Source organism: Colias croceus, chromosome 13 (genome assembly GCF_905220415.1).
Source record: "Colias croceus chromosome 13, ilColCroc2.1".
Classification (NCBI taxonomy): domain Eukaryota; kingdom Metazoa; phylum Arthropoda; class Insecta; order Lepidoptera; family Pieridae; genus Colias; species Colias croceus.
The window spans coordinates 7,609,455-7,637,209 of NC_059549.1; the positions used below are offsets into that span (position 1 = coordinate 7,609,455).

A 27,755-nucleotide genomic window follows, 5' to 3' on the forward strand; every position below is an offset into this window, starting at 1 on the left:
CTCTAATTATTATTAAATAGACATCCCATTATGTATTCTGTCGCTGGTCGCAATGCTAAAACCACCCCGGGGCAGGATTATGAGGCAAAGAATGCAGGCTTCAGAATCTCTGGATTATTCCCTAAGCTCGTTTTAACTGATTAAATCGTCTTGGAGTTAAAACAAAGGCTAACTCAGAGTTGTGTTCTTGTGTCTTATCCTCTCTAACTAAATTAAGATCCATTCAGTCGTGAAAGATAGCATATGCCTTTATCTTATAATCGTATCTAATAGTTTAGGTTCTTTTAGTTTATTTCAATAAAATATAAATACCTGTTTACACAATATTTTCTTGTATAGAGAACGCGTATGCATTTATGATGATAATATAGGCTTTGATGATTCTGGAATGATACTTGTTAATGTACTGCTTCATTTCATTGCTAAATAAAAAACATTCGAGATATTATCATGTTGAAATATTGCCTCTAATATTTTATTATTATTCATCTTCAATACTAATGTGTGGGCACTAGAATTTTCATTGAAATAAATAAGTTTTGATAATTTTTCCATAAAAATAATATTCTATTACGCCTTTGTTATATCAAATGAGAAACATTAAAACATCTATCTATTTTGGCTATCTTTTCTTGTTTTTATCTTGATAATAAGAAGGGAGTTCTAAGCTTGTTAGCCCTCCAGCGGTATCAACATCTTTGTTACTAAAATCCAAGTTTTTCATCTAGCTATAAAAATAAAGGGAGTGAATTTTTACGCGTCTAATGGGGTCGAAAATTAAAGGTCCTTGTTGTCTTTTTAAGATTTTGTAAGAAAGGATTTGATATTACTTTGAAGATAATTGCAATTTACTTGACAAAGGAAATTACTTGATACTTAAACATCACGTTCTTTGTGGTATTTCATTAATATAGAATTATCCTGCATTTTATAAGATATATATACGTATGCTTTTCTCATAAAAAAATTCACGTTATCTCGAACTACCATCCTCAATACTAATTTTTTAAAACTATTATGTTAAAGAGAAGTGTCTCCTCAAGGGGGAGGAGATACACCCGTCAAAATGTGTAACAATAAGTTAGCAATTAACTAAATATTACTTGCAATAAATAATTTACGTAACGAAAAATTTACAGTATATTCGATAACACTCAAACAATTCGATTTTTATGAAATAAAATCACACATTTAATTGCGTATTAAAACCTTTGTCAAGCATTTCCTTTTAAATATTACTATGAGGTCTGGGAATTCACTAAGATAAGTTTATACCGGTATGGTTACCCAAAATTTAAACATAGTTAAATAAATGAAATAATCTACATGACAAGTTTGAAGCTAACTTAAATAACAAAGTTATATCTATTCACTCGTGGTTGAACAAGATTTGTTGAATAGAAGAGAATAGTTTCAGCATATATTGTGAAGTATTATGAACAGTAGGTATATGAGTTTCATACATTTATAATTCAGAAAGTGAGAAACTCCTCGAGCTAGTGCCAATCAAACTTTTAACAAATTAAATTTTGGTTTGTAATTTTTTTTCTTTACAAAATATTTGACTTATCTCTCTCTAGTTATATTTTTTTTATATTAATTATAAACGATACTTGACAAGATATTAAACAAAAGATATTAAGCAAATAGCTGAAGTACTAAAAACAGTTGATTGTATTAGGTGAAGCTTCAACGATTCTTCAATGAGTTGGTTAATTAATAAAAGCGAACATTATAAGAACAAAACAAAATCCCCTCTTCAAATAATCAAAACATTACAAGCCTCAGCCACAGTATTACAATATTATTTCCTACAGTAAGGAAACGCCTTTGATGTCGCGCGATGCCGCCGCCAGCGTAGGTACTTACGCTGCCACACGAAAATACGCTAGGGTTGCAACAAATGGGAAATAAAACAATTGTGATTATTAATATTATGATGAAATCATTTATTCATATGTACATTCAAAATAATTGCGATTATTAAATCTGATGTAATTATTTGTTCATAAATATATAATTACAGATATTGCACTGCTAAATATTATTTACGTGGACACTTTATTTTTGGATGTTCTTAATTGTACATTATACCATTTAACTAAGTAATGCATTCGCATTGGGATGTACAATCTGATTAGAAAATAATGAGGACAACATATACATAGCTTTGATTTTAATTCAACAGATACAATTAATACAATCTTTCTGAAATATTGTTTCCTTCTGGGATTTCAATGTAGATTTACATCCGTAAACGGAACAGTTTTTGCGCGCCATAATATAATATGTAAGTACCTATGTATAATAAAATTATTACACAAAAAATACGACTGCGTCGTCCCTTCGCGATAGTTAATGCAAACTCAGCGTGATTGCATTAAGCTGCCCGCGTCGCCCGACCCCCCGCCAGTTCCCCTCCGTTTCTCTGCACAAGTACATTCGTCGCCATACTGTAGGAAATATGGTAATACTGTGCCTCAGCCGTGTAATTATGTATGAAGATATTTTATCTTCAGTAAGTTCAAAACATCGCGCAATCCTACCCGAGAGACTCATAATACGAAAAAATATAATCTCTTAATACTTTTACCGCCCGTTTTATATTTGATACGAATTCTCGTAAGTTGAAGCGATGTTGGGTTAGGAATTTATAGAGTAGATGTTATGTGGTAACGATAATAAATAGTAAATACATCAGAGATTTAACGTTAGCCTTTGTCATAATAGCAATTTCTGTTTAGGTATTTTTCCTCTTAAGGTATGTACCTATTTACTTCTCTCTTAATTATTTTCCAGACAAACGAGATAGGTAATGAAAATACAAAGTAAATTTATCCTTTTATTATAAAAATTCAAGAACAACAAACATAAACTTTGAAACTCTAATATCCCTTTTAAATAAGGGCTCAAATTATTTCAAAGGGATATACTTTATAAAAGTAATTTATAAAATTTAAAGGAACATAAGGTTTTACCTTTAAAATACTAACAAATAAATATCGTTTTATCTAGTTATTATTATTCTAGGTTATTACAGATTAAAAGTTTTAAATTATTTTTACACGAAGTCAAGATATGTACATGACAATAAATATTTACACTACATTTTTCGTTGGGTTTAATATTCAATAACATGAATGGAATAAATTGAATATTACAATCATCTACGTAACGTGCTATGCACAAAAATTTACATCTAAAATTTACACAATTGTTAAATTATTATTAAACAGCCTAGTAGTGAAAGTTTATTCCTACAATTTAGAGAAGAATATTACATCCAGTTAGTATTTTATTTCATAAATTATCGATATTCCCATACATACAATCATATATCGATATTTCAATACTTATTCTTACTAACTTACTAGTTTACATTAACCACCAATCTTATATTGAGCAAATAAGAAGTTCAATAAATAAATTACATTTTCTATACTACATAATTATTTACACTTTATTTCTTGGCACACCTCACGGCTTTATACAAAGCAATTTTTTGAACGCTCTCCTAAAGTCCATATTAAATATCGTATATATTAAAGGGTTGAGAGCGGAATTTACATATCCGAGCCATGTAACAAAGTTTGTGAACTTGTTTGATAAGCAGCAGCTCGAACAAAACGGTATCACGAGATATAAGACGAAGAATGGGAGCCAACACACGACAAACACTCCCATTATTATTCCAAGAGTTCTGGCAGCTCGCCGCTCACGAGTTAATGAGATTCGTTGCTTTTCTTCAATGAACTGATAAACGGTATTTTGTTGATTAGGTTTAGGACGTTTGTATGATTTAGTGGAGCCAGCTTCCACGATTTCTATATCTTCATCGTGGGTCTCTTTGGAATTGCTTTCTGAAGACGTGTTACGATTTTCCGGATTATCTACCATGTCGCTGACAGAATTTTCATTTGATAATATAGGGACGATTAATTTGTTCTGTGATTTATCATCTTTACTCCAGTAGCGTCGTTTTGCTGGTTTTTTCTTAGCTTGTGGCTGTTTTTTGGGCTTTTTCTTCTTCTCATTATCAGATACAAGGCGCGTGACACCTTGATGTTCATTGTGATTAGCCTCGGAACTGACGGAATCTTGGTCATGATGATCACTATCTTTTGCTGCGTATTTGCTTTTACCAGTTGAAATAGTGCTTATTTTTGTAGCTTTTGCGCGATCTCTTAATCTTTTCTTCGTTGCCAAATATATTTCGAAGTATACCACCGTCATTATAACTAAAGGAATATAAAATGATCCGGACGAGGAAAATATAACGAAACCCGGCTGCGATGTCAATCGACAAGGCGTGTCGGGCTCAAACACTTCTGGCCAATCATTCCATCCCAACAATGGTGGGGAGCTAATGATGAGAGATAGCACCCATACTATACCGATCATTAAGAGCACCCTTTCCAAAGTCCTTTTTTGGGCGTAATTTATAGGGTCGGTAATTGCCCAATATCTGTCCAAAGCGATGGCGCACAGGTTCAAAATCGATGACGTGCAGCACATTATGTCGCAGGTCAACCACATTTTGCACACATAAATTCCGAAAACCCATTGTCCTAATATTGAATAAGCGACGTTTAGCGGTAGGACTAATATTGCAACGGTTAGATCGGCTACAGCGAGTGACACAATGAAGAAATTTTGAACTATTCGCAGTGGTTTGTACGTAAACACGCTGAGAATTACGAGGATGTTACCAACTATCGTAGATATAATAATTAGAGTGAGAACAATGGCTGTGCAAATAGCCTCCCATTCTGGCACGGCAAGCGTAATCCCCAAGCTACTAGGATATTTAGGATCATCAGCGACCGCACAATCGTCTTTATCCAACTCAATTATGTCATAGGGCTGCGAGTAATTTGATGAAGTGTAATTATTATAGACATGCGTGTTAGTCTGACCCATTTTATTAATATTCTAGCTTCATTTCACGTCGCTTTATTAACATTGTCTGAGAATATTCTCACATGGCACTTCCGAAAGTAACGTTTATTGGCTTTTGGATTATAGTTAGCGAAGAATGAACATTCCATTTTATATATTGACGATTAAATCATCTTCGTATACAAAATTCACTGCATGCCATAGCGAGTTTCAACGACAACTCGCAAAATCGCTTCGTTGTTTTGTTCCATTTACCTCTAAAAGCTGAATGTGTTCTTTTTATCCTTTTTGTGACAATATCTGAAACAAACAGAAAATACACATTAGATTTTCGTTCATAAAATACTCCTAAAATGATATAAACCCTAACCTGAATCTTATTTCGACAAAGTTATATCTTAGACAAAGGAATATTTTGCGCGATATATTATTCCTATTAAATCATCCGTATAATACTAGGTTCTGATTTTTAGAGATAATATTCGCTGCGATAATATCTTCAGTTTGCTCGAGGCGTTTATAAAATATGAAGCTGCGTGTGGATTTGACAGGAACGGCTTGAGTCGCGAAACACCTATCTCTAACATCTTCATATTTCCTCGGTTTTGCGGGTATAAAATCAATTTGTTTTTACAGCTTTTGTTTGTTTTTGTATGATAAAAATGTATAATCAATAATATATTCTTTGTTTAGACTTCCAAAAAATAAAATAGTTTCAATTGAAATGAGCTTGTAGTTGGATATGTGTAAAAATATAGGTTTAGCAGGTTTATCGTTCATGATCAAACCATTAAAAATATTATGCATATTATTATGTGAGTAAACCTTATAAAAGTAATTTTAATTATATACATATTATACGTTTATAAATCGTAGTTCCTCGTTTTAATATTATATTTTTTATAATAGCTTTTAATATTTCTACGAATGATATTCATTCAGTACGCTGCGCTATAAAGTCTACGGAATGTGTGAAATAAAGTGCCTTACATAACACATTTCTACATTTCTACATGATATTAAATAGAAGATTGACTGTTTTATAAGCTTGTTCCATGTAAAGTATACCCTGTCTCTTCCAATGTATTATCTCCATTACTTCGATGAAAACCAATAACCACGTAGCGTCGAGGTCAATAAGATTACAGAATTCCGAATAAGTGCTGCAAGAAATTTGTTGTACGTGTTACGAACACTTTAATTGTTATAGTTACTATTTATGCATTATAAATACGGATAGGCTAGTGGAATATATGCTTATAGTTTTAAGATGCTATGATATCAACTAAATTGTAGTGAATCTAATCAGGGGTATAATATTCCGAGTCTTGAATTTAATACATTGATGAAATAATTATGTAGATCTTCGGTATCCAATTTCTAGTCAGATTATTGTGAAACTATATATTATTAAATATATAATATACCAATATCATGTATGTGTTATCAGGTGGTATATTTAACATCCTTCAAACGACACAAAATGATGTTTCATTACGCCATGTTCGTTAATACAAAGGCATTTTTTATTATATTTAACAGTGAATTTAATATACAATTCATTTAATGAATTTCTCGCGTCACTGCTTTAAAGTGCAAATTTGCGGAAGAATGAGACTTTATGAAATATTTCATGATATTAAATGGAGGCGAAGACACACAATTTCACGTAATAAAGCAGCACTTCAGGTATTGTTTTGTTTTATTTTGAGAACCTTTTTGTTTGATGAGATAAGTTTTATGGAACATTGTGACGACATTGACTTGTGATAGATACCACGTACCCAAATGTTAAAGGTTACCTTTGATCTTTTATATTCTTATTTATATCTGCCCTTTGAAACCTTGTTAAAAGGTCGCTTAATCGGTAACAATGTTTGGTTTCAGTTTAGAACTTAAAAAACAACTGAAATTGTTTTGCATAAACACAATATAATGTTGTTTGGATATCACCCGTCTATGATAACAGTATGAACTTTTTAATTGTTCACTGGACCGGACTAACATAATAATTCGAGTGTGATTCGTTTGCGTATCGGTAAGCAAACACTGGTTTTTATTTAATAATCATGTTTTTATTCCAAATAGTGTTCTTATTTCTATCATCACCTCGTTTATATTATTAACCGAAGTATTAAACTATAACTAACTTAAGCCAACAAATGTCAATCGAATCTCTATCATATTTATTTGAAGTCAACATCGCAAGTTTTCTAAATTCAGATTTATTTATTTCTTAAATAAAACGTTTCGCTCAAACAATTTCTCAAGAAGCTGGAATAAGAGGATAAGTACGAGTCAGTAAACAAGCTCTGATGTGGTCACTTTGTGCTACACAACTTAACATTTATGAGCAAATGTTATTTCAACATTTCAGTTTTCTCTCAGGTATTTGTGGTAAATATATTATTATTTGTTGAGAATAAATTCAGCAGAACCACTTTAAGATTATAATTCATAATCAATAAGAATATTTTTATTATTGAGAAGATCCGTCAAAATAAAGTTATATAATTAATTCGCAGTTCAGTATTTAATTCATGAAGTATTTATACTTTCATACCGAACCTATCCAATAACGTCGCTCCGTTGAATAAGATTTTCAATAATTCCGTCAAAGCTGGGCTTAAATGTAATAATTTTAGGCTAAGAATTGTACCGTATTCTGACAGCTTTTCCAATACAGAAACTTTTCATCGAATTGAAAAAGTACCGTATAGAAGAGCGTTTCTTTTATACTCTGTTCAAATATACAATATGTAAAATGATAAAATCTTGGTGAATAGGTACGTTTGTATTGAATGGGCCGTTAAAATATGTTAATAAGATTCGAATGACGTATTCTTTTGCGATAAAAGCGATCATATATTTGTTTTCTTATATCTAAAGTTATCCCAATATGCAGTTAATATAAAAAATTGATAAAATCTTTCGGGAGGTAAAATTGTGCTTTAAAATAGGGACGTACACAAATACGTTTTTCGGCGTAACACATCATACCAACCATTAAGTCTTCAGCGTAGGTATTCAAAATAACACGTTATAAGAAAATTCAATTTTCTTACAAACGCTTTTACATTTGGATATCAATAAAGTCGAATTTGATCGACGTACTTATCACGAAGCTAATAAAATTGGACAGACATTTTGCAAGGGTATATATATCCAAGGCAATCAGTATTGATTCTATTATCGATATATGAAATATAAATTGAAGCATCAATATTCATGAATACATCATTGAAAATTAATCGATGTACATTAATTCATGCACATTACTTTTTGTTTTTGCTCATTCTTGTCGTTATTGGTAGATAACACTATTTGTATTTATTCATTATTTTACGTCATCTATCAAACGGTTGAATATTTTATGTAATTTTCTTGATAAAGATGGACTAATTAAAACAAATCGAATGGAAATATTTCCCTTAAAAAATATAATCTTTTAACAATATACTTGTACGCCACTCAATATAATTACGCTTAACTTGAAAATAAAGACGTCAATCACACGTCTCCAACATTTCAAGTTCCAACTTTACTAGGTCGTTAGCCATGTGAGAGAATCGCTTTAACTGACAGACTTTTTAACAGAACATCCTTACGACATGCTTTGCAAGGAAATTGAGTTACATTTTATGAACCACACAATGATATTTAATATGTATAAATATAAAATGCACAGTTTAAATACCAAACTATAAATTAATAATAAGTTGCAGTAGGTACTTCGGACTTCAGTTTCAAAGGGTCATTATTTTACTTTAAGTCCGGGACAACGCAGACACAGGATTAATAAAAGAATGAGATGAAACACAGGATTAATAAAAGAATTAGATGTCAACCACCAGTTCTTTTTTGAGTCATTATTTCGTAACAAAACAAGAGCCAGATAAAGTTAGCCTGACGGGAACAAATGAGCGGCAACTATTTATTTCACCCATTTTCTAACTTTAAACGACCACTATTAAACTTTTTATGAGCTTTTTATTCTCGAAGCTTGAGAAACTGTTCACAAACATTATTTAGTTTCTTAAACAATTTTTCCGTTATTATATTTTAAACTTGATTCTAGACGTGGCTTTTTATGTGGAAATGTTTTATGAGAGTTTGCGAAATAAAATATATTTTAAAATCATTTTAAAAGAGAAAAATACCGAGTTCTAAATTCAAATCATAAATACGCAAGACAGTAAACAGCAACAGCATTAGATAGGTAGATACTTATTTCAACAAAGAGATAAATCTACCAAACTCAAAATTCAGTTTGTTAGATAAAGCATTACTTGTGCAAGTATGCTGTGATGAAAAATAGTTGAGAACTGTTTGCTTGGTTTCACATAGATGAAGACTTCAAATTCAATTTCCGGATCGATATCGTATTTCACCGCATGAAGCAATTTTGTACAAACTCTATGTACCTTAGTATAAACTATTAGATAACTTTTCTTTAGACCGTAAATTAACCGCTTTTGTTCCTTTAATGAATGTTTTTATTAAAAAACTTTTGTTTGCTTAATTTCAGGATGAAAAAGTATGTTGTGAGATAATGCGATTACAATATTATAATCTCGAAAATAGGTTATCAGTTTGTTCGCAGGAATCACAGTTGAAAATAAGTAGGATTTATGACAGTCTTCCGTATCTATAAACATTGACATTGTTTTTTAATCTTTAAAACGGGGATTGAAGCCCAGAATCCCGGTTCTCAAAAATTACAATACAATACAACGTTGCCTGTTTCGCTTGCGTCACGGATGACTCTATTTATTCCTATACGTACCTACCTAGTAGAGGTAATATAAATAATAATAATTGTCGTACCTTAAAGAAAAGTTTTTTTTACAATTAGTAAAAAAACATTCATGCAGATATCATAATGACTACATTTATGTTTTACTCACAAATATCATAATATCTACATGCATGTTTTATTCTTTTTTTTTTATTGGTAATAGGGAAGCGCTTGACCACAATCTCGCCTGATGTTAAGCTGAGATGTGGTCTAAGATGGAGCGCGCTTCCCTAGAAGGTACCTGTTCACTCTACGCTTGAAGACCCCCATATTGTACTCGTCGGGGAACACAGACTCAGGAAGCATGTTCCAGTCCCTCGCGGTTCGGATAAAGAAAAAACGGAAATAAAATGTATTTGTGCCAATTGTGCGAGAAAAAAGGTAGTATGCCCTTAGGAACATATAACACGTAATAATTTAACGAAAAAGGTACCTACAATTCTGATCTCACCCTGAAATACATAATATAAATATTTACCTACTTCGTTCCCATTTGACAAATTGGTTATTACTTATTACAATTACTTACACGGAGGAAAAACGAAATATTCATTCAAATATTTCGTTTCTACGCAGATGAAACATAGATGTGTTTATTATATCAAAAACAGTTTACCGATTCGTTTCTTGGCTACCAAACGAGGTTACTGAGCTAAAAAATGCTTTTACTCACAGAAATCTTTATCATTTTTTCTTTACTCGGATAACTATCGAAGGTTTATTTGTTTCAGAAAAAGGTGAAATGAGTTCTCTCAATTCAACGGGAATATAAGTTGTTTATCATATTCTACTGACTTACTTACTAACCAAATTCAATATAGTACCTACTACGAAATCATAAAAGCATCAAAGTAGTTTTCCTTTACAATCGTTGCGAATCGGAACAAATAAATTCAGAGATGAAAGTCCAATAGTGTTTTGTTTTTACACAGAACATAAACTACGCTTGTAAAAGCCAACGCACGGGAACCACTCAAGAAAATTGTGCATGCAATTTTGTTAAAAGTGAAAATAAAACTAGAGATTAATTAGGATACCGTGCATCGGGCTATTCTTTACTGCCATCGATGTTTTGTTTTCTATCGCTTGCCAATTATCCTAAGAAATTGAACACTCGTGTACCTATTGTTGAAAGAGGTAATTGTTTTCTTGTTACCCCGTTTCCTATATCAAAACAAGTGATGTAATGATCTGATATAATATTTCGTTTAGCTGTTTATTTAAAATATTTCATTTCATTTCACGCAGATACGCTTTTCTTTTAGACGTGAATAAATATGTTACACATATTTTTTTTATATTTTTTAAATTACAACAAGAATAAATCTACAAATTATAATTGCAACAAAATTATTGAACAATGTAAATTGAGCAAGTTTACAATTCAGGCAATTTGAGTACCTTTTGAAACGAAAATGTATGAACAAAAATACTTTGAAATCGAACCGAGCCATACGCTTCGACGCTTTTCCCGAGTTGCGATGTCGGTAAAGCTCTTGTGTATGATTTTAATTTTTGTAAACCACAGAAATGGTTTTACGTATTTCTCTTGGATGTTTACGTCATAGGCATTAATTTTATTACCTATTTTTACTACCTTATTTTTTAATGAAACCAAATATGCCTCACGTTTAATCATTATTTTGTCATTCAATCACAATTTCAATACATTATTAATTACGAAAATTAAGTATAATAGTTTCTTAAATTTTATTGTTGAGAATATAATTAAAATCATCGAGCAATATGCCCAAATAACTTTTCAGCTCTAAATAAATCGTGATATTGAAATCATAAAATATAAAATGAGTATCGATTTCAGAATTGAGGTTGATTTCGAGTTGAAATAGATTTGATATGTCAGCGACTTACTAGATTTAGTTTGAATAAAGTGTTTTTCGTTTACCAGATTCAAAGTTATTACATAAACTAGCTTTGCCCCGCGGTTTTACCCGCAGTGCTCCGCTCCTGTTGGTCTTAGCATGATGATATATTTCTCTATAGCTGGTAAATGTTTAAAATATGTAATGACGATTCGAAAGTACTTGGTTTTCAAATATTTATTTGAAATTTAAGATGAATTCAGTATTACTTTGGTACTTCAATTTCTGGTAAAGTATTCTTCACATGTTTCTTCGAATACAATTCATGTTTGAAAGTAAAAATCTTTTGAGTGTGTGATATATAAATTTATTTCACCTAATAAATAAATAAATATTTCAGGACATTTTTCACACACGGCACGATCTGATCCCATACGAAGCTTTTCGCTTGTGTTATGGAAACTAGATCCACAAAGCAAACATCGATCACACAATTAAAGTTTCTGCCCTGAGTGTGAATCGAATCCAGGACCTCTGACTTGGTAGGCAACCAACCCAGCCAACCGGTCAGTCATTAAAAATCGTAGAAAATAAAGAATTGTAAAAGATTTTATACTTTTACTTTCAATAAAGAAAGAATGAAATATAATAAATTAAAGGCCTCTCCACAAGCAATTATTTGAGTTTTCCCCTTGAAATAATTTTAGATGACTTTTAATAAATCATTGACACGTATCTATTAAGTATCTTTGAATCTTTAGCGCTAAAAGTTATAAGTTTGTTGACACTATTTAACATTTACATAACTTTTCTCATTATCAAAATACTAGACAGTTTCATAGAACAAATAATATTGTTTTTAAATGATTTGTGCTTGACTGGAAATTTCAAGAAACTTTTTCAAATATCACTTTGCATAATCAATAAGAACATAAAATAAGATAAAAATGCGACTCATCTGTTTTTCTATCAAAAATTTATAAAAATATCAATCAATCTACCTAGCAACCTCATCAACTATCTTAATATATATAAATCTCGTGTCACAATGTTTGTCCTCAATGGACTCCTAAACCACTTAACCGATTATAATAAAATTCGCACACCATGTGCAGTTCGATCCAACTTGAGAGATAGGATAGTTTAAACATGTAGGTACCACGGGCGAAGCCGGGGCGGACCATCTTAATATATATAAATCTCGTGTCACAATGTTTGTCCTCAATGGACCCCTAAACCACTTAACCGATTATAATAAAATTCGCACACCATGTGCTGTTCGATCCAACTTGAGAGATAGGATAGTTTAAACATGTAGGTACCACGGGCGAAGCCGGGGCGGACCACTAGTAATATTATATATTTTTTGTATGAATTGTGAAAGCTAATATTTGGACATTACATTGTTTAACACGATTTTAATTGAAAAATATAATGTAATTTCCTAAATGAAGTGTGTAATGTATTTAGTTCTTAGATACTCTAATTTAAACATTCAAAAAGTTAAAAATTATAACATTAAAATATATCAAACGATAAGCGACTTCTCCTATCTTGTTATGAAAATTGCTTCCACAGGGAACATAAAGTTTATCATTAGCACATAGAGAAGCATACACAGTACAATGAATTCACGTACTAGATTCGTGCTTTTCGTGAAACACGCGTAGCATATCAAATAAAAGTAGAATTTCCTTGTGACTTAAGCTTTAATAAAACATCTTCTATGATTTTTCACATTTTATACTGGACGTATTTATGTGAATGCATCTACGTACAAATATTGTTAGCAAGCATCTAACCTTTGGGCAAGGGCATCTATTTTTATGGGACTTACTAGCTGCGCTCCGCAGTTTTACCCGCGTGGCTCTACTCATGTTGCTCTTAGTGTAATGCCTTCCTCAATGATGAGCTATCCAACACGAAAGAATTTTTCCAATCGGACCAGTAGTTCCTGAGATTAGCGCCTTCAAACAAATAAACTCTTGAGCTTTATAATATTAGTATAGATGACAAGAGCATCGAACATTTGTGTTCTTTAGTAACTAACTTAATACTAATATTAAATACCTAGGTTAAAATTTACATTATTTTATTAAAGTGAAACTTTTATTACATCGTCTCAAACTTTTTGGTCTGTGTAGCGCATGTCGCTTGTATCGCGGCTGCCGAGTAGGTATATACCTACTCGGCACGCGACATGCGCTACACAAAGCAGTGTTCGGAACCGTTCGAACAGTTTCACTTTACCTTGGTTTCATAAAAATTAACTGCGTTAAAAACAACCGACTTCAAAAACGGAAAAGTAAAAAATAAAAAAGATTTGATATTATTAATTACTACATATTATTTAGATGTGCTATTTATTAAATAGGTTTGATGTCGGTGCACGGGCTTAATACTAAGTGCTTAGTGTTTGGCACCGACTTCAAACCTATTTAATAAATAGCACATCTAAATAATATGTAGTAATTAATAATATCAAATCTTTTTTATTTTTTACTTTTCCGTTTTTGAAGTCGGTTGTTTTTAACGCAGTTAATTTTATTTAATACTTTTTAGTGTAATTTTCAACACGAATCAAACGAGCCCAAACTCGATAAAGTTGAGTCAATATATTACTGAGTTCCTATGGCCACCTTCCGATTCCATCATCAAATCAGCTCTATGTCATGATAATGTTTCATCGCTATCCAATTTACACACTTATACAAAATTTCAGCTCAATCGGTTACCGGGAAGTGAATCAAAGTTACTTGCTACATTCCAATTAAGTCATCGAGTACAGACAAAAATGCTCATAAAATAAAAACTACTGGGCCTAGCCGAATAAAATTTTTATGGGACCAATTCGACACCATCCTGCATCGAACAAAAAAAGAATCACGTAAATCGGTTCAGAAACCTCGGAGTAATCGGTGTACATACATAAAAAAAAAAAAAAAAAAAAAAATATACCGGCCGAATTGATAACCTCCTCCTTTTTTTTGAAGTCGGTTAAAAACCACACCCTTGAGGTGCGTATAAATTAAGCGCGGCAGCCGCGCGAGCCAATGTTCGACCAGAGTTGACGATCATTTGCTGCGCGAGCCAATATGTAGATATATTATTTTAAGTTGAACGTAGTTGCCGCGCGCGGCAGGCGATCCATCACGAACATCTCTTCTGTAGGACGCCAAAAGTATAGTCATTTTCTTTTTCAAGTCAGGAATAGGTATATCTATTTTTTTACTGATTTCTACCCACGCATCATACCTTACCGATTTATTGTGGTATTGGGAGGAAATCTGTTCCACAAAAATTCATCAGCGCCATACAATTGTATTTGTAAACGGCATTTTTCGTTGTCTATTTTTACGTATACGCCGCGCGAGCCGAATCACCAAAATTACAAAACGTCCACACGGCGCGCGAGCGAACGACTGAAGCTCCTTTGATGCGGTCTCAAAAACCGACAGAGAGCGGATCGCCCCGCGGCACGTTCGAGCGCGGCAATGTTCGGGTCGCCGCGCGCGGCGATCCCGTCTACATAGTGCGCGGCCGCCGCGCGCGCCTATGTTCGATGGTTTGCCGCGCTTAATCTATACGCGGCTTTATTGGATATGTCGCCATGACCTCACCTTCACCGAGTAGACCAAGTATACCACACCAAATTCCGAGTAGACCAAGTATACCACACCAAATTCCGAGTAGAACAAGTAGACCGCACTTTCATAGAGAAGACCAAGTAGACCGCACCTTCACCGAGTAGACCAAGTAGACCACACCAATTTCCGAGTAGACTACATCAATTTCCGAGTAGAACAAGTAAACCGCACTTTCACAGAGAAGACCAAGTAGACCGCACCTTCACCGAGTAGACCAAGTAGACCATACCTTCACCGAGTAGACCAAGTAGACCGAACCAATTTCCGAGTAGACTACATCAATTTCCGAGTAGACCAAGTAGACCACACATTCGAGTAGACCAAACCTATTACCGACACCGAGTAGACCAAGTAGACCGTACATTCGAGGAGACCATACCTATTACCGAGTAGACCAAGTAGACCGTACATTCGAGGTGACCAAACCTATTACCGAATACCGAGTAGACCAATTAGACCGCTCCTTCGAGTAGACCATACCTATTACCGAGTAGACCAAGTAGACCGCACCGATTAGTCCAAGTAGACCAATCCTATTATCGAATAGACCAAGTAGACCACATCAATTTCCGAGTAGACCAAGTAGACCGCACCTTCGAGTAGACCAAACCTATTACCAAGTAGACCAAGTAGACCGCACCGATTAGTCCAAGTAGACCAATCCTATTATCGAATAGACCAAGTAGACCACATCAATTTCCGAGTAGACCAAGTAGACCGCACCTTCACAGAGAAGACCAAGTAGACCGTACCTTCACCGAGTAGACCAAGTAGACCACACCAATTTCCGAGTAGACTACATCAATTTCCGAGTAGAACAAGTAGACCGCACTTTCACAGAGAAGACCAAGTAGACCTGTCCTGTGTGGAGCTGGAGCGATATATTATTGTTTGCGTTTATAGACCCCCTTCCAGTGACTATAATATGTTTGAGAAAGTCATGGAAGAAATATTAAAGCGTCTAAGCAGGAGTAAAAAAAAAGTTATAGTATGTGGTGATTTTAATATTGATTTACTTTTACAAACACAAACGGCTACACGAATTGTTAATTTATTTCAGTCATTTAATCTATATAAACTTTTTAACGAACCCACACGAATTACACCTACTTCTGCAACCTGTATTGATAATATATACTGTGACTGCATCTGTTTAGAGAAAAATATTCTCAATACATTGACTTCGGATCACTGTGGCCAGAAAGTAGTTTTTGAATGGGATTGCATACCTACATTTAAAAGGATTAATGTTAGGCCTATAAGTAAAAAAGGCATTAATAAATTTAGAGATAATATTAATAAAAACCTGCCCGTACTGAATGATCAATCCTGTAATAATAATCCTTGTGAAATGTTTAAAAATCTTTTCAATTTAGTTCATAATGAATTTGAAAAAATATTTAAAGTTAAATCTTTAAATATTACCAAGGATTTACCATTTAGTAAATGGGCGACACCTAGCATACATAAGTGTAGGATCGTTCTTTATGAGTTATATGGTATGAAGCAATATAATAAAGACCCATCTTTTCTTAGTTATGTTAGAAATTACTCAAAAATTTTTAAAAAAGTTTGTTTTACTGCAAAGCGTTTGTATATCAAAGAAAAAATACGCGACTCTGATAATAAAGTTAAAACAGTCTGGTCTATTATTAATGGTGAAATGGGTAAAAGCAAATCAAGTAATACCATAAAACTTGTAAATAATGACAGGGTTATTGACAAAAGTGCTGATGTTGCGCTTGCTTTTGAAGAATTCTTCAGTAGTGTCCCTGCTACTATTACTAATAGTTTAAATTCGTCTTCAGCACTTGCAGAAACCTTTTTGAGGGACCATGTTGCGGGGTGCAGTACATTATTTGAATTACGACACGTAACTGCTAGTGATATTGTTACTGCCTTTAAGACGCTTAATCTAAAAAATACTTGTGATCTTTGGGGAATGTCCGTAAATTTAGTTAATAATATAATAGAAAATATTGCGAAAAATTTAGCTTTCATATTTAATAAGTGTTGTGACTATGGTACATTTCCTAATTTACTAAAGCTTAGTAAAGTTATACCTCTATTTAAGAAGGGCGATCAAGAAGACTGTAACAATTATAGACCTATCTCTATTTTACCAACATTAAGTAAGGTATTCGAGAGGTTGATATTAAACCAATTGAGTAGTCATTTTGCATCTAATAATTTACTGCACACCAAACAGTTTGGTTTCACAAAGGGGCGCTCAACCACAGATGCTGGAGTTGCACTTCTAACACATATTTATAAAGCATGGGAAAACTCAAAAAATGCTCTGGGGATATTTTGTGACCTCTCCAAGGCATTTGACTGCGTTGAACATTGTACTTTGTTACGTAAACTTAATCACTATGGAATTACAGGAAAAGCCCAGAACCTCATAGCGTCATACCTGCATGATAGGATACAGACTGTAGTTGTTAATGGAGAACGTTCTAGCGGTGCGTCAATTAACATTGGTGTTCCACAGGGGTCCATTTTAGGTCCCTTCTTGTTCTTGGTATATATCAATGATCTTCCCTATTATTTGCAGGATAGGTGTGAAATAGTTCTGTTTGCAGATGATACCTCATTAATTTTTAATGTGGATAGGCATGACCCAAATGTTGACGAAGTGAACAGTGCTCTTTTACACATATCTGAATGGTTTACTGCCAATAATTTATTATTAAATGCCAAAAAAACCACTTGTGTTGAATTTTTACTTCCTAATGTAAAAAAGTTGAACAGAGATATTACCTTGAACGGGGAGGTATTGCATCCTACTGAGTCTACTGTATTTCTAGGGTTAACATTGGATGAGAAACTACAGTGGGGAGCCCATGTCAACACCGCTGCAGGTAAGCTCAGTTCAGCTGCATATGCAGTCCGAAAAATAAGGCATCTCACCGATGAAGATACGGCTAGATTGGTTTATTTCAGCTACTTTCATAGCATTATGTCCTATGGAATTCTACTGTGGGGCAAGGCTGCAGATATAGAAACTATATTTATCTTACAGAAAAGAGCCATTCGCTCTATATATAATTTACGTGCTCGGGACTCACTAAGAGATCATTTTAAGAATACTGGTATCCTTACTGTACCATCACAGTATATATTTAATAATATTTTGCATGTTCACAAAAACGCCGACTTACACACAAGAGTAGGAGATAGACACGATTATGGCACAAGGAACAGGAATAGAATTGAAATGCCATTTTTCCGATTAGCTAAAGTTAAAAATTCATTTATGGGTCAAGGTATACGCTTATACAATAGAATTCCTCTCAATATTAAAGAGTTTAGTAGTTCTAAATTTAAAACTTATATAAAAAATGTACTAGTTCAGAGAGCGTACTACAGTATTCAGGAATATATGGACGATAAAGACCCATGGAGGGTTGTCGCGTAAAAACCACAGGACAGTTCTTTGGCATATTATGATATATTATGTATAAGTTAGATATAAGTTACATATTATGTAATATTGACATGATTTTAAAAGAGCAACTATGGAGTTTCTTGCCGATTCTTCTCCATAGATACTGCTTTCCGAATCGGTGGTAAATGTTAAAAATACTTATGTAATGACGATTCGAAAGTGCTACTAAATAGTAGTCTAATTGAATAAATAAATGTTTGAGTTTGAGTTTGAGTTTGACCGCACCTTCACCGAGTAGACCAAGTAGACCATACCTTCACCGAGTAGACCAAGTAGACCACACCAATTTCCGAGTAGACTACATCAATTTCCGAGTAGACCAAGTAGACCGCACATTCGAGTAGACTAAACCTATTACCGAGTAGACCAAGTAGACCGTACATTCGAGGTGACCAAACCTATTACCGAGTAGACCAATTAGACCGCTCCTTCGAGTAGACCATACCTATTACCGAGTAGACCAAGTAGACCGCACCTAGATTACCAAGTAGACCAAGTAGACCGCACCTTCGAGTAGACCAAACCTATTACCGAGTAGAACAAGTAGATCGCACATTCGAGTAGACCAAACCTATTACCGAGTAGACCAAGTAGATCGCACATTCGAGTAGACCAAACCTATTACCGAGTAGACCAATTAGACCGCTCCTTCGAGTAGACCATACCTATTACCGAGTAGACCAAGTAGACCGCTCCTTCGAGTAGACCAAAATGCATCGGTCGAACCGTACGATAATAATTATCGTACAAATACGATAATTTTGTGCCTAAGTTTCACTTTTACCGTGGTTTCATAAAACCACACAACATTTTTTTTATTTACGGTATCGAATTAGCTGATGCTGTATTGATGTTGTATTCAATGACAAAAAATGTACTTTTTAACAAGATGAGGGTGCAAAAACGAAATTAGTTTCTTTAAATTTCTCAGAATTCAGGCTTTTAAAACATCGGATGCTGGATTGTAGCCTCGTCTTCCCAAAATTCTATAATAATCCTATCCTATCCTACTAATATTACAAATGCGAAAGTTTGTGAGGATGGATGTATGTGTATGTGTGTATGTTTGTTACTCTTTCACGCAAATACTACTCAACCGATTACAATGAAATCAAATAAATATATTCTTATATAGAAAAATGTTGTCCCTTTTAGTTAATTCAATAAACAATATCAAATCGTCTCAAGCCTTCCACACATGTTCATATTAGTTTGTATGAAGATTGTATTTTATATTGCCAAAGGTGATATTATATGTATGAACCACATTATTTGATTTTTATTGAAGACAAATTGAGTTCTTGTCATATCATAGAAATAATAACATCTCAAAGAAAGTTATTGGATCTCGGATATAAACACGGTATATAATGTTTTCGGTTCTATCTTTTTTATAAGATAATTGAAGTCATGGCCAAAAACAAAAATTTCTTTGAAAAAATATTTATATATATAAACTACAAAAGGCTTAAAATAGATCTATAGAGTTATAAAGACGTTATAAATCCTGAGCAATTCGCTTAATGTTTATAAATGTGAACGTCAGTCCGTCTGTAAACTTATCACGTCTGAACATCTGAATCGATTTTAAGGAGAATATTTTAAAGAAGAGAGAGTCGTAGGAAATATCTACTTAATATATTTTTTGTCATATAAATCAAAGTTGAAACTAGTGAAAATGGAGTAGTTTGTATGGGAAACGGCTTTCGCTTAAAAACTAGAAGTGCGCAGTGCCTGGAGCCGGAAAGCTAGGCATATAGCATACTTCAGAATATCATATTCAAAGCATATCTTTTAGGATTAATAGCCAGAGTTTGGTTTAGTCAAACGTCAATGTATTAAAATATAGGCTAAACGACTACATGGACCATAGAAACCACCCATACATAAGTAGGTATATTATAAACGAAATGACCTCTCCAAATACAGTAACTATTCAATATTAAGTGCATTATAACAAGGTTATAAATTCTAACATCGTCCACTTATTGTATAAATAAAGTATTAAACCGAAATTATTTATTTTAATAATTACTTAGAATATACATTCAACATATGTGTAATTAACCATGCTCTTTAAAATGCAATGCATATTTACAACCAATTACTGCAGTTAAATTAAAATTATGCCAGTTAGATTAAATCGTTTTGATTTAATATTTACAGTGTACCATTTTGCTCTTTATTTATTCATACCTTTTAAGTACCTATGAAACGTGTCAAAGTGATAAATATTTTCAAATAGAATTATTAATACAATATAATATGTTATGATTACTCAGGTTGTACTTACCTCTCAATTTTACCATTTTGAAATCAGTCATAAATCGTAGCATAACGTTGCATTTACATCAAACGACCGAATGCTCATTCTAACCCCACTATGTCAAATTATTTTAGTGTAAACAGGCGTAGAACATTATTTCGTTGTTCTAAAAGATGTTAGTGCGTTCGAAAAGATTCTATGCAATGTTCTTATTATGAACAACACAGATTACGAGTTTTCGTTTATACTAAAAGATCACGAAATAATGCTCTAGCTATGGTTCTATGTTCTTTTGATATAAATGCACCGTAATATAAATTTTGAAAACATTCAATATACTTACAACACGTCAAAATATAATTTATATTAATCTGCATTTAATCCATACTAATATTATAAATGCGAAAGTAACTCTGTCTGTCTGTTACTCATTCACGCCTAAACTACTGAACCAATTTTCATGAAATTTGGTATGAAGATAATTTGATACCCGAGAAAGGACATAGGCTACTTTTTATCCCGGGAAAATGACGCATTCCCGGAAATCCTACGGGAACGGGAACTATGCGGGTTTTTCTTTGACTGCGCGGGCGAAGCCGCGGGCGGAAACCTAGTAATAATATAAATCAACAAACAACTTATCGAGATATTACAGCGCTTTGATTTATTAGTACAGGCGTCAGGCTTCAATGCAAGCGCTTTACCAGCATTAGCGCTGATTTATAAGCTAGAGATGTGTACAGTTGACAACTAACGTTTGGTAGAAACATATTTAAAAATTATATATTTAACGCTTAATTTTTTCACAGGATCGAGAGTGATGACCAGGATTCCGGTATATTTTTCTACTCAATACACTGACGTTTGCCTTCCCTGTGTGATGCTGTGGAAGGCCAAATCAACGCGCCAAATACAGAAGAGACCACCGAGACAACACCGTCTATACTCAACATCCAAAAGGATAATTTTTCTGGATTAATTTACATAAATTTCTGTAAAAACTGTGAGGATTCTATACTGAATTATACCACTCAAAAAGGCGACTTTTTCATAATATTACGAAAAACTTCAGTATCTGTAAGATCCTTCAACCATTAATTCAGAAACTTTACGGATTACCCTTACATAAATTACCATAAGCCGGATATATATCAAAAGTTTGCAAATATAACTATCATATAAAAACAATCGGAAATCCTTTTACTTATAGAGCAAAAGAAATACATAATATACTATCTAACTCCATCTATGCATTTTAATCAAACTCCCATCCAGTACATCGAGAAAATACTGTTTACTTGTTTCGTAAACGTTCGTTTCGTATTCTTAAATGTATGTGTGCTTTTAAGTTCTGTACGTATACTATATTATTATTAATATACATATAATAAATCTGTAGAAGGGTCAATTCTGTACATTGAAAATATTGAAAATGTAAATAGCAGGGGGTGTTACTGGATCGATACCAAGCCCAAATATGTGATTAAAAAAATTTTTGTCTGTCTGTCTGTCTGTATGTGAAGGCATCACGTGAAAACTAACGGTTCGATTTCGATGAAACTTGGTATAATTATACCTTATTATCCTGGGCGTAAAATAGGATACTTTTTATCCCGGAAAAATACGTAGAAAAAAAATAAATCTAAATTTTTCTTAATTTTTTCCGCGCGGACGGAGTCGCGGGCGGAAGCTAGTTAATACTATGTATAAAGAATGATAAAAAGTAAAACAAAAATTGTAAAGCTTAAACCTGTAAACTTGTAAACATTAAACTGTTAGTATTTTTAAATAACCAACCAAAATCTAAAAATATAATCCAAAAAGATTTTATTTTTCATATCCATCACGGGTTCATGAACAAAAATATACTGCTAATATCACATCTTATGTTATTAAATGTATCGTTAAGACTACAAACGACACTTGACGTTCATCAGCGTATGTTTGCTTGAGTTATCACAGCCCCGCAATTTGTGAATTTTTCCCTGATTCCTCCGCGTTTCGCTGTCACAGCCATTTATATTTATCTCCTTAATTATGTCTGAACAAATATGTATCATTATTTATTCTGTATTTCTTTTATGGTACATGTTTGTTTTGATACTTTAAATGTATCATAGAACAACTAATAAACAGAAGATATATTTTTCAAGAGTTATTTAAATGTTTTCCTGACTCGTGGTGATTCATAATACCTCTTTTTCAAGTCTTTAGAATATGTTGCGGTTAAACACAAAATGCGGTCACATTTAGGTTAAGCCGCTAAGAACGTTGATGTGGAAGGTTTAAGTAAGTATTGCATAAAAGTAAAATAGAACGAGAATTGTTCATGTATTTCAATTTTTTAGTAGATGTGATATCAAGAAATTTAAGAAGAAACAGAAACTCAGGTTGTGTGTACTGTTATTTTTTAAATAATAACTTCAATACCATATTCATAGTTTATTTTTCTTTGTTATTACTTAATAGAAAATAGTCCAAAAAGTTAAGATCGCATTTTGCTCTATCAACTTTAACATAAAATATGAAGATAGTAAAATTAGAACAGGCTACTGTCATTGTACTCAGTTCCAATTTAAATTGGCAGAATACCAAACTGAGTTAAGTGGAATTGAATAGACGTTTCAATTTCTCGTATTACAGTAGTAAATTCTTTGTAATAAACAATTGTGTGAAATTGTAAAAGCATTTTCATCTCGCACCTGTGTTAAAGTCTCACCGCAGATAGAATCAAAATCAAATCGTTATTTTTATCAAAAGTTATGCAGCGATAACGCCAGATATTCGTTCTGAAAAGCTTGATTTTAAAGTTGGCTATAAACCTGAATGACGTATATATTTGGTAGTGAGTGTGTGTATGTGTGTGATTCAAACACATTTTTTATCTATATCGTTATCGAATAGATGTGGTACAGTTTTTTTCGTACCTGCTTCACAGTAATCATGTCTATAATTATAGCGTCGATGTACTCATAACTCCCATTATGAACCAAAATGTTAGTCTGTAGTCCACTAACAACATTAACACTAATGCTAATGATAATGTATGATTAGAGATACACTACACATAATTAAGGTAATGTAATTGGAGTAAGCAGTGGTGGCTCAAGAGCAGTGGTGGCTCAGTGGTGAGACCTCGGACTTTGAATCGATAAGTCCGGGGTTCGAGACCAGGCGAGCGCGCAGGAAATAAATTGATTTTTCAATTTATCTGCGCATGTTGTAACATCACCACTGCTCGAACGGTGAAAGAAAACATCGTGAGGAAACCGACATGTCGAAGAATTAAAAAGTTCGACGACATGTGTCATCCGCCAACACGCACTTGGCCAGCGTGGTGGATTATGGCCTGTACCCTCATAGGAGGCCCGTGTCCCAGCAGTGGGAACGTATATGGGCTGATGATGATGATGATGATGATGAATTGGAGTAAACTGATACATAAAATTATTCCAACGCATTAGAAACGATTGATACTTACCCTTTGTGATCTGTAATTAACCCAAATGTCAGCTGAGTTCTTACTGGGGTCTTATCCGAGATTAATGTCTTTACAGTTAGATCGAACCTGAGAGATTACAGTTACAAGCCTACAATGAGATCCTTTTTTATTTAACCCATTATTAAAGCGGATTTTGTTACTCGACTTGAATTTACGACTTTCACACATTACTTTTCATTTTACAATATATATCCTGTTTGCTTAAAAAATGTCTTGAAATTTGCGAAAATAAATAAGAAATCCTTTATTTCTTATTTATTTCCTCTCCAGTACATTAATTTATCTTACAGTTTAAAATTAAATTCAAATTTATGGTCTAATTCAGGACTAAAATATTTCTAGGTAATAAAAAAGTAATACTTTTCGTGCGTCACACTTCTTATACTCTTCTTTAATAGAATATCTGTTCAATATTCCCTAAAAGAATAATAATTGATTACATAAATGTTTGTGGGTTAGATAAACCTAAAATAAATATTGTATCAAAGATTTTACAAGCATCTTAAGGGGATAAGAATTGCAAAGTAAGGGATATAATAGAATTTGCATTTATCCTGAATACATTTATCTCACGCACGGCTGTCAATAATGATTTCGTATTCTTAGTTGAAGATAATTTCTTGCAAGGTTCAAATAAATTTCCATATATAATTTTGTTATTTTTGTTGTAAAAATATCACAACCACCCAAGTGCCACTCATATTAAAACTTCAACAATGTTGTTACAATACAATGTAACACAATGTAGTTTAAGTAAAAGGTTATAATATTATTATTTCAGAAGTATTTCTCCAAAACAAACGATAATATAATACTCATTGACTCAGATATATTAGATCGGTTCGGGATAGTAGTATGCTTGAATTATAGTTTGTAAAAGTTTAAATAATCTATGCCATGTTTAAGATTTCAGGTCAACGGTTCTGGGAATGGATAGTGCAGAAGAATTTTCAAACGGAAATGGATTTTCATCCGAATTTTCAATAAAAGCCAATCAGGAAATTGAAGTCACCTCAATGCGTGGTCGGTGAAGGCTGTGAGCGTCACTTATTCCATTTTTGAGTTTACTTAACAAAACCAAGGGGCGAATTTTTGGGTCAAGTATGATTTGGAAACTCGATTTGTTCCGAATTTTTACATCAAAACAAACCAATATTCGTTCGCTTCATTTTACAGCACGCTCCAAAAATTTGAGGGTAGTTGCAAAGTATTCTTTCTTTACTATTACTGTTACGAGGGATTTTATTTTAACGTATTTCTATTTCATTCGTTGATTTATTGTATTATTATTATAATAAGAAAAAAAGCATTAGAATCTTAGCTATATTTAAACCACCATCAAACCAATTTTATGATTCTGTTCCTCTGCATTAAAATTTATTACAACATTAAGGAATGAACATAACGTATAAATTTTATTATTTCACTGACCGAATAACTAACATTCAATATTGCTGTAATTTGAACCGAAATAACAGTAAAAATCGTCTAATAAATTCCGGTAGATAATTCAGGTGATCTCAGGAATTTTGCGAATTTAATCCGTAGGCACAGAAAGTTTAAGGTTCAATTTTTGATATTCACGTTATTTACATTTAAGCAGTTTCCTACTTTTACCGCAGCTGTTCGTCCAGTTTTGAAATGTTATTTGGTTGCTTCTAATTAAATCTGAACTTGTATAACGTGTTTCGCTGAAACCCTTTAATCGCAGACGTTAGTTACATAAGCAGAAAATTTTAATCAAAAAGTAAGATCGCTTTCGTCCCTCATATATTCAACGATCTAAGCTTCGTGGGTATATATTATAAGTAGATTATTTGGATTTCGTAAAGTCATCTATTTTTATATTTAAGTTCTGGCTGTACATTCTGTCTTAATATTAATTGAATAAAAAGTCTACGTACTATGAATCTAGGTACCTATAAGTAATTGAACCATGTATGTACCATAAAGGTTTTACACATAATATGTATTATCTATCTACTTGTTATACTTGTTGTATATACTTAAAAAATTTAAATGTAGTATTACTGATATTGTATAAAAAATAAACAAGTTCAATAAACCATTCCTTCCCCCGCTAAATGGATAACGTATAAACTTCGGCCGCATTACATGCGTCCGCTCTTGTTTATTATGATCTTGATCGTTGTTGTTGGTTTAGATTAAAACGGAATACAGTAACAAATGCAATATAGCCTGAAGTTTAATTATACCCGTGCTGAACTATCTTAATTGCTGGAGATGCGATCTGTTAACCTCGATGTTCATGTTCACGAGATTAAGATGAAGTTGGAATGCAATTATGACTCGCGCTCGCGCGTTTTAAGGTTTTGCAGCTGCTTTTGGGATTATATTTAGCAATCTCATGATAAATAATATAATTTTCTTAGAAACAACAAAAAAAAAAGGCAAACGTCTAAAAATGTAATACTGAAATACTTGAAAGTTAACTACAGAACTACAGTGTGTCTGTCATTTGTCTAAAATTCATATATACATGGAAGATTTCCTTGAAAAAAGTGTGTATATTTAACAAAAACGCACATAAGCCAAACAAAATTTAACCAAAAGTTGTGAAACTGGCTAGTAATATCATACATTTCAATGTTTTTAATTAGTTAACAAAAATTAAACGAAATATGAAGTAGGTATTCAAATTGTACTTTTCATTGTTCCTTATAAAGGTCTATAAGAAATATACAACTATAATGCACTTTTAATCAAGCATTGTATCGCTTTAAAAAAAACTCTTATAATCATAAATCTACAATATTCTGCACGAATAGTAGAGAATAGTGAAGTATTATATATTACTTTTGATACAATGGATTTGACTACAGAAAAGCTAACTCCAAATTACGACTTTTGAACACGAAATTATTTCAATCACGCAAGAGCTTGATACAAAAATAATTTCGTGAGAGGGTTGAGTGATACGGTTTGGTGATAAAGTTAGTCTGATTATATAAATGGCTTAGTAGTAATTTCTAGAAAAAATACCCTTGGAATTAAAAACTCTCATCATTTTTGAAAACGACGGTTAAGAGGCTAATTTTTTCATCAATAATTATTTTATCACTCATTGTTAGTAATATTACGACTCTTAAATAATGTAGTAGTTATAGTTCCAATAGTTCTCTTCCCCCAAGACGAAGAAGAAAAGTAGACGAACAATTTGATGAATGTAACCCACAAACCCGACGTTCAAGAATGTCACTCGTGTCACCGTTCCCTCATAAAGTCATTGAAATAACCGAAAACCAGGCATTCGTTCGCTGATTATCCTGAACGTTCTGACGATGCCTACCATTACACGCCTGATACCCCGCGATATTATGATCGCGGAGCGTTAAACGAGCACAATTA

The 27,755-nt window shown here is 32.9% G+C and overlaps 1 protein-coding gene across 1 annotated transcript in view; it reads right to left on the bottom strand.

Annotated features, from left to right (window-relative positions):
• Positions 1-2,916: 2,916 nt before the first annotated feature.
• The window catches only part of LOC123696954 (octopamine receptor), a 39,815-nt gene continuing 14,976 nt past the window's right edge, over positions 2,917-27,755 (bottom strand). Inside the window, exon 2 of the mRNA XM_045643350.1 lies at positions 2,917-5,199. Within this exon, the coding sequence (XP_045499306.1) occupies positions 3,478-4,920 (1,443 nt within the window). The 5' untranslated portion in view covers positions 4,921-5,199 and the 3' untranslated portion in view covers positions 2,917-3,477. The remainder of the gene's footprint in view (positions 5,200-27,755) is intronic.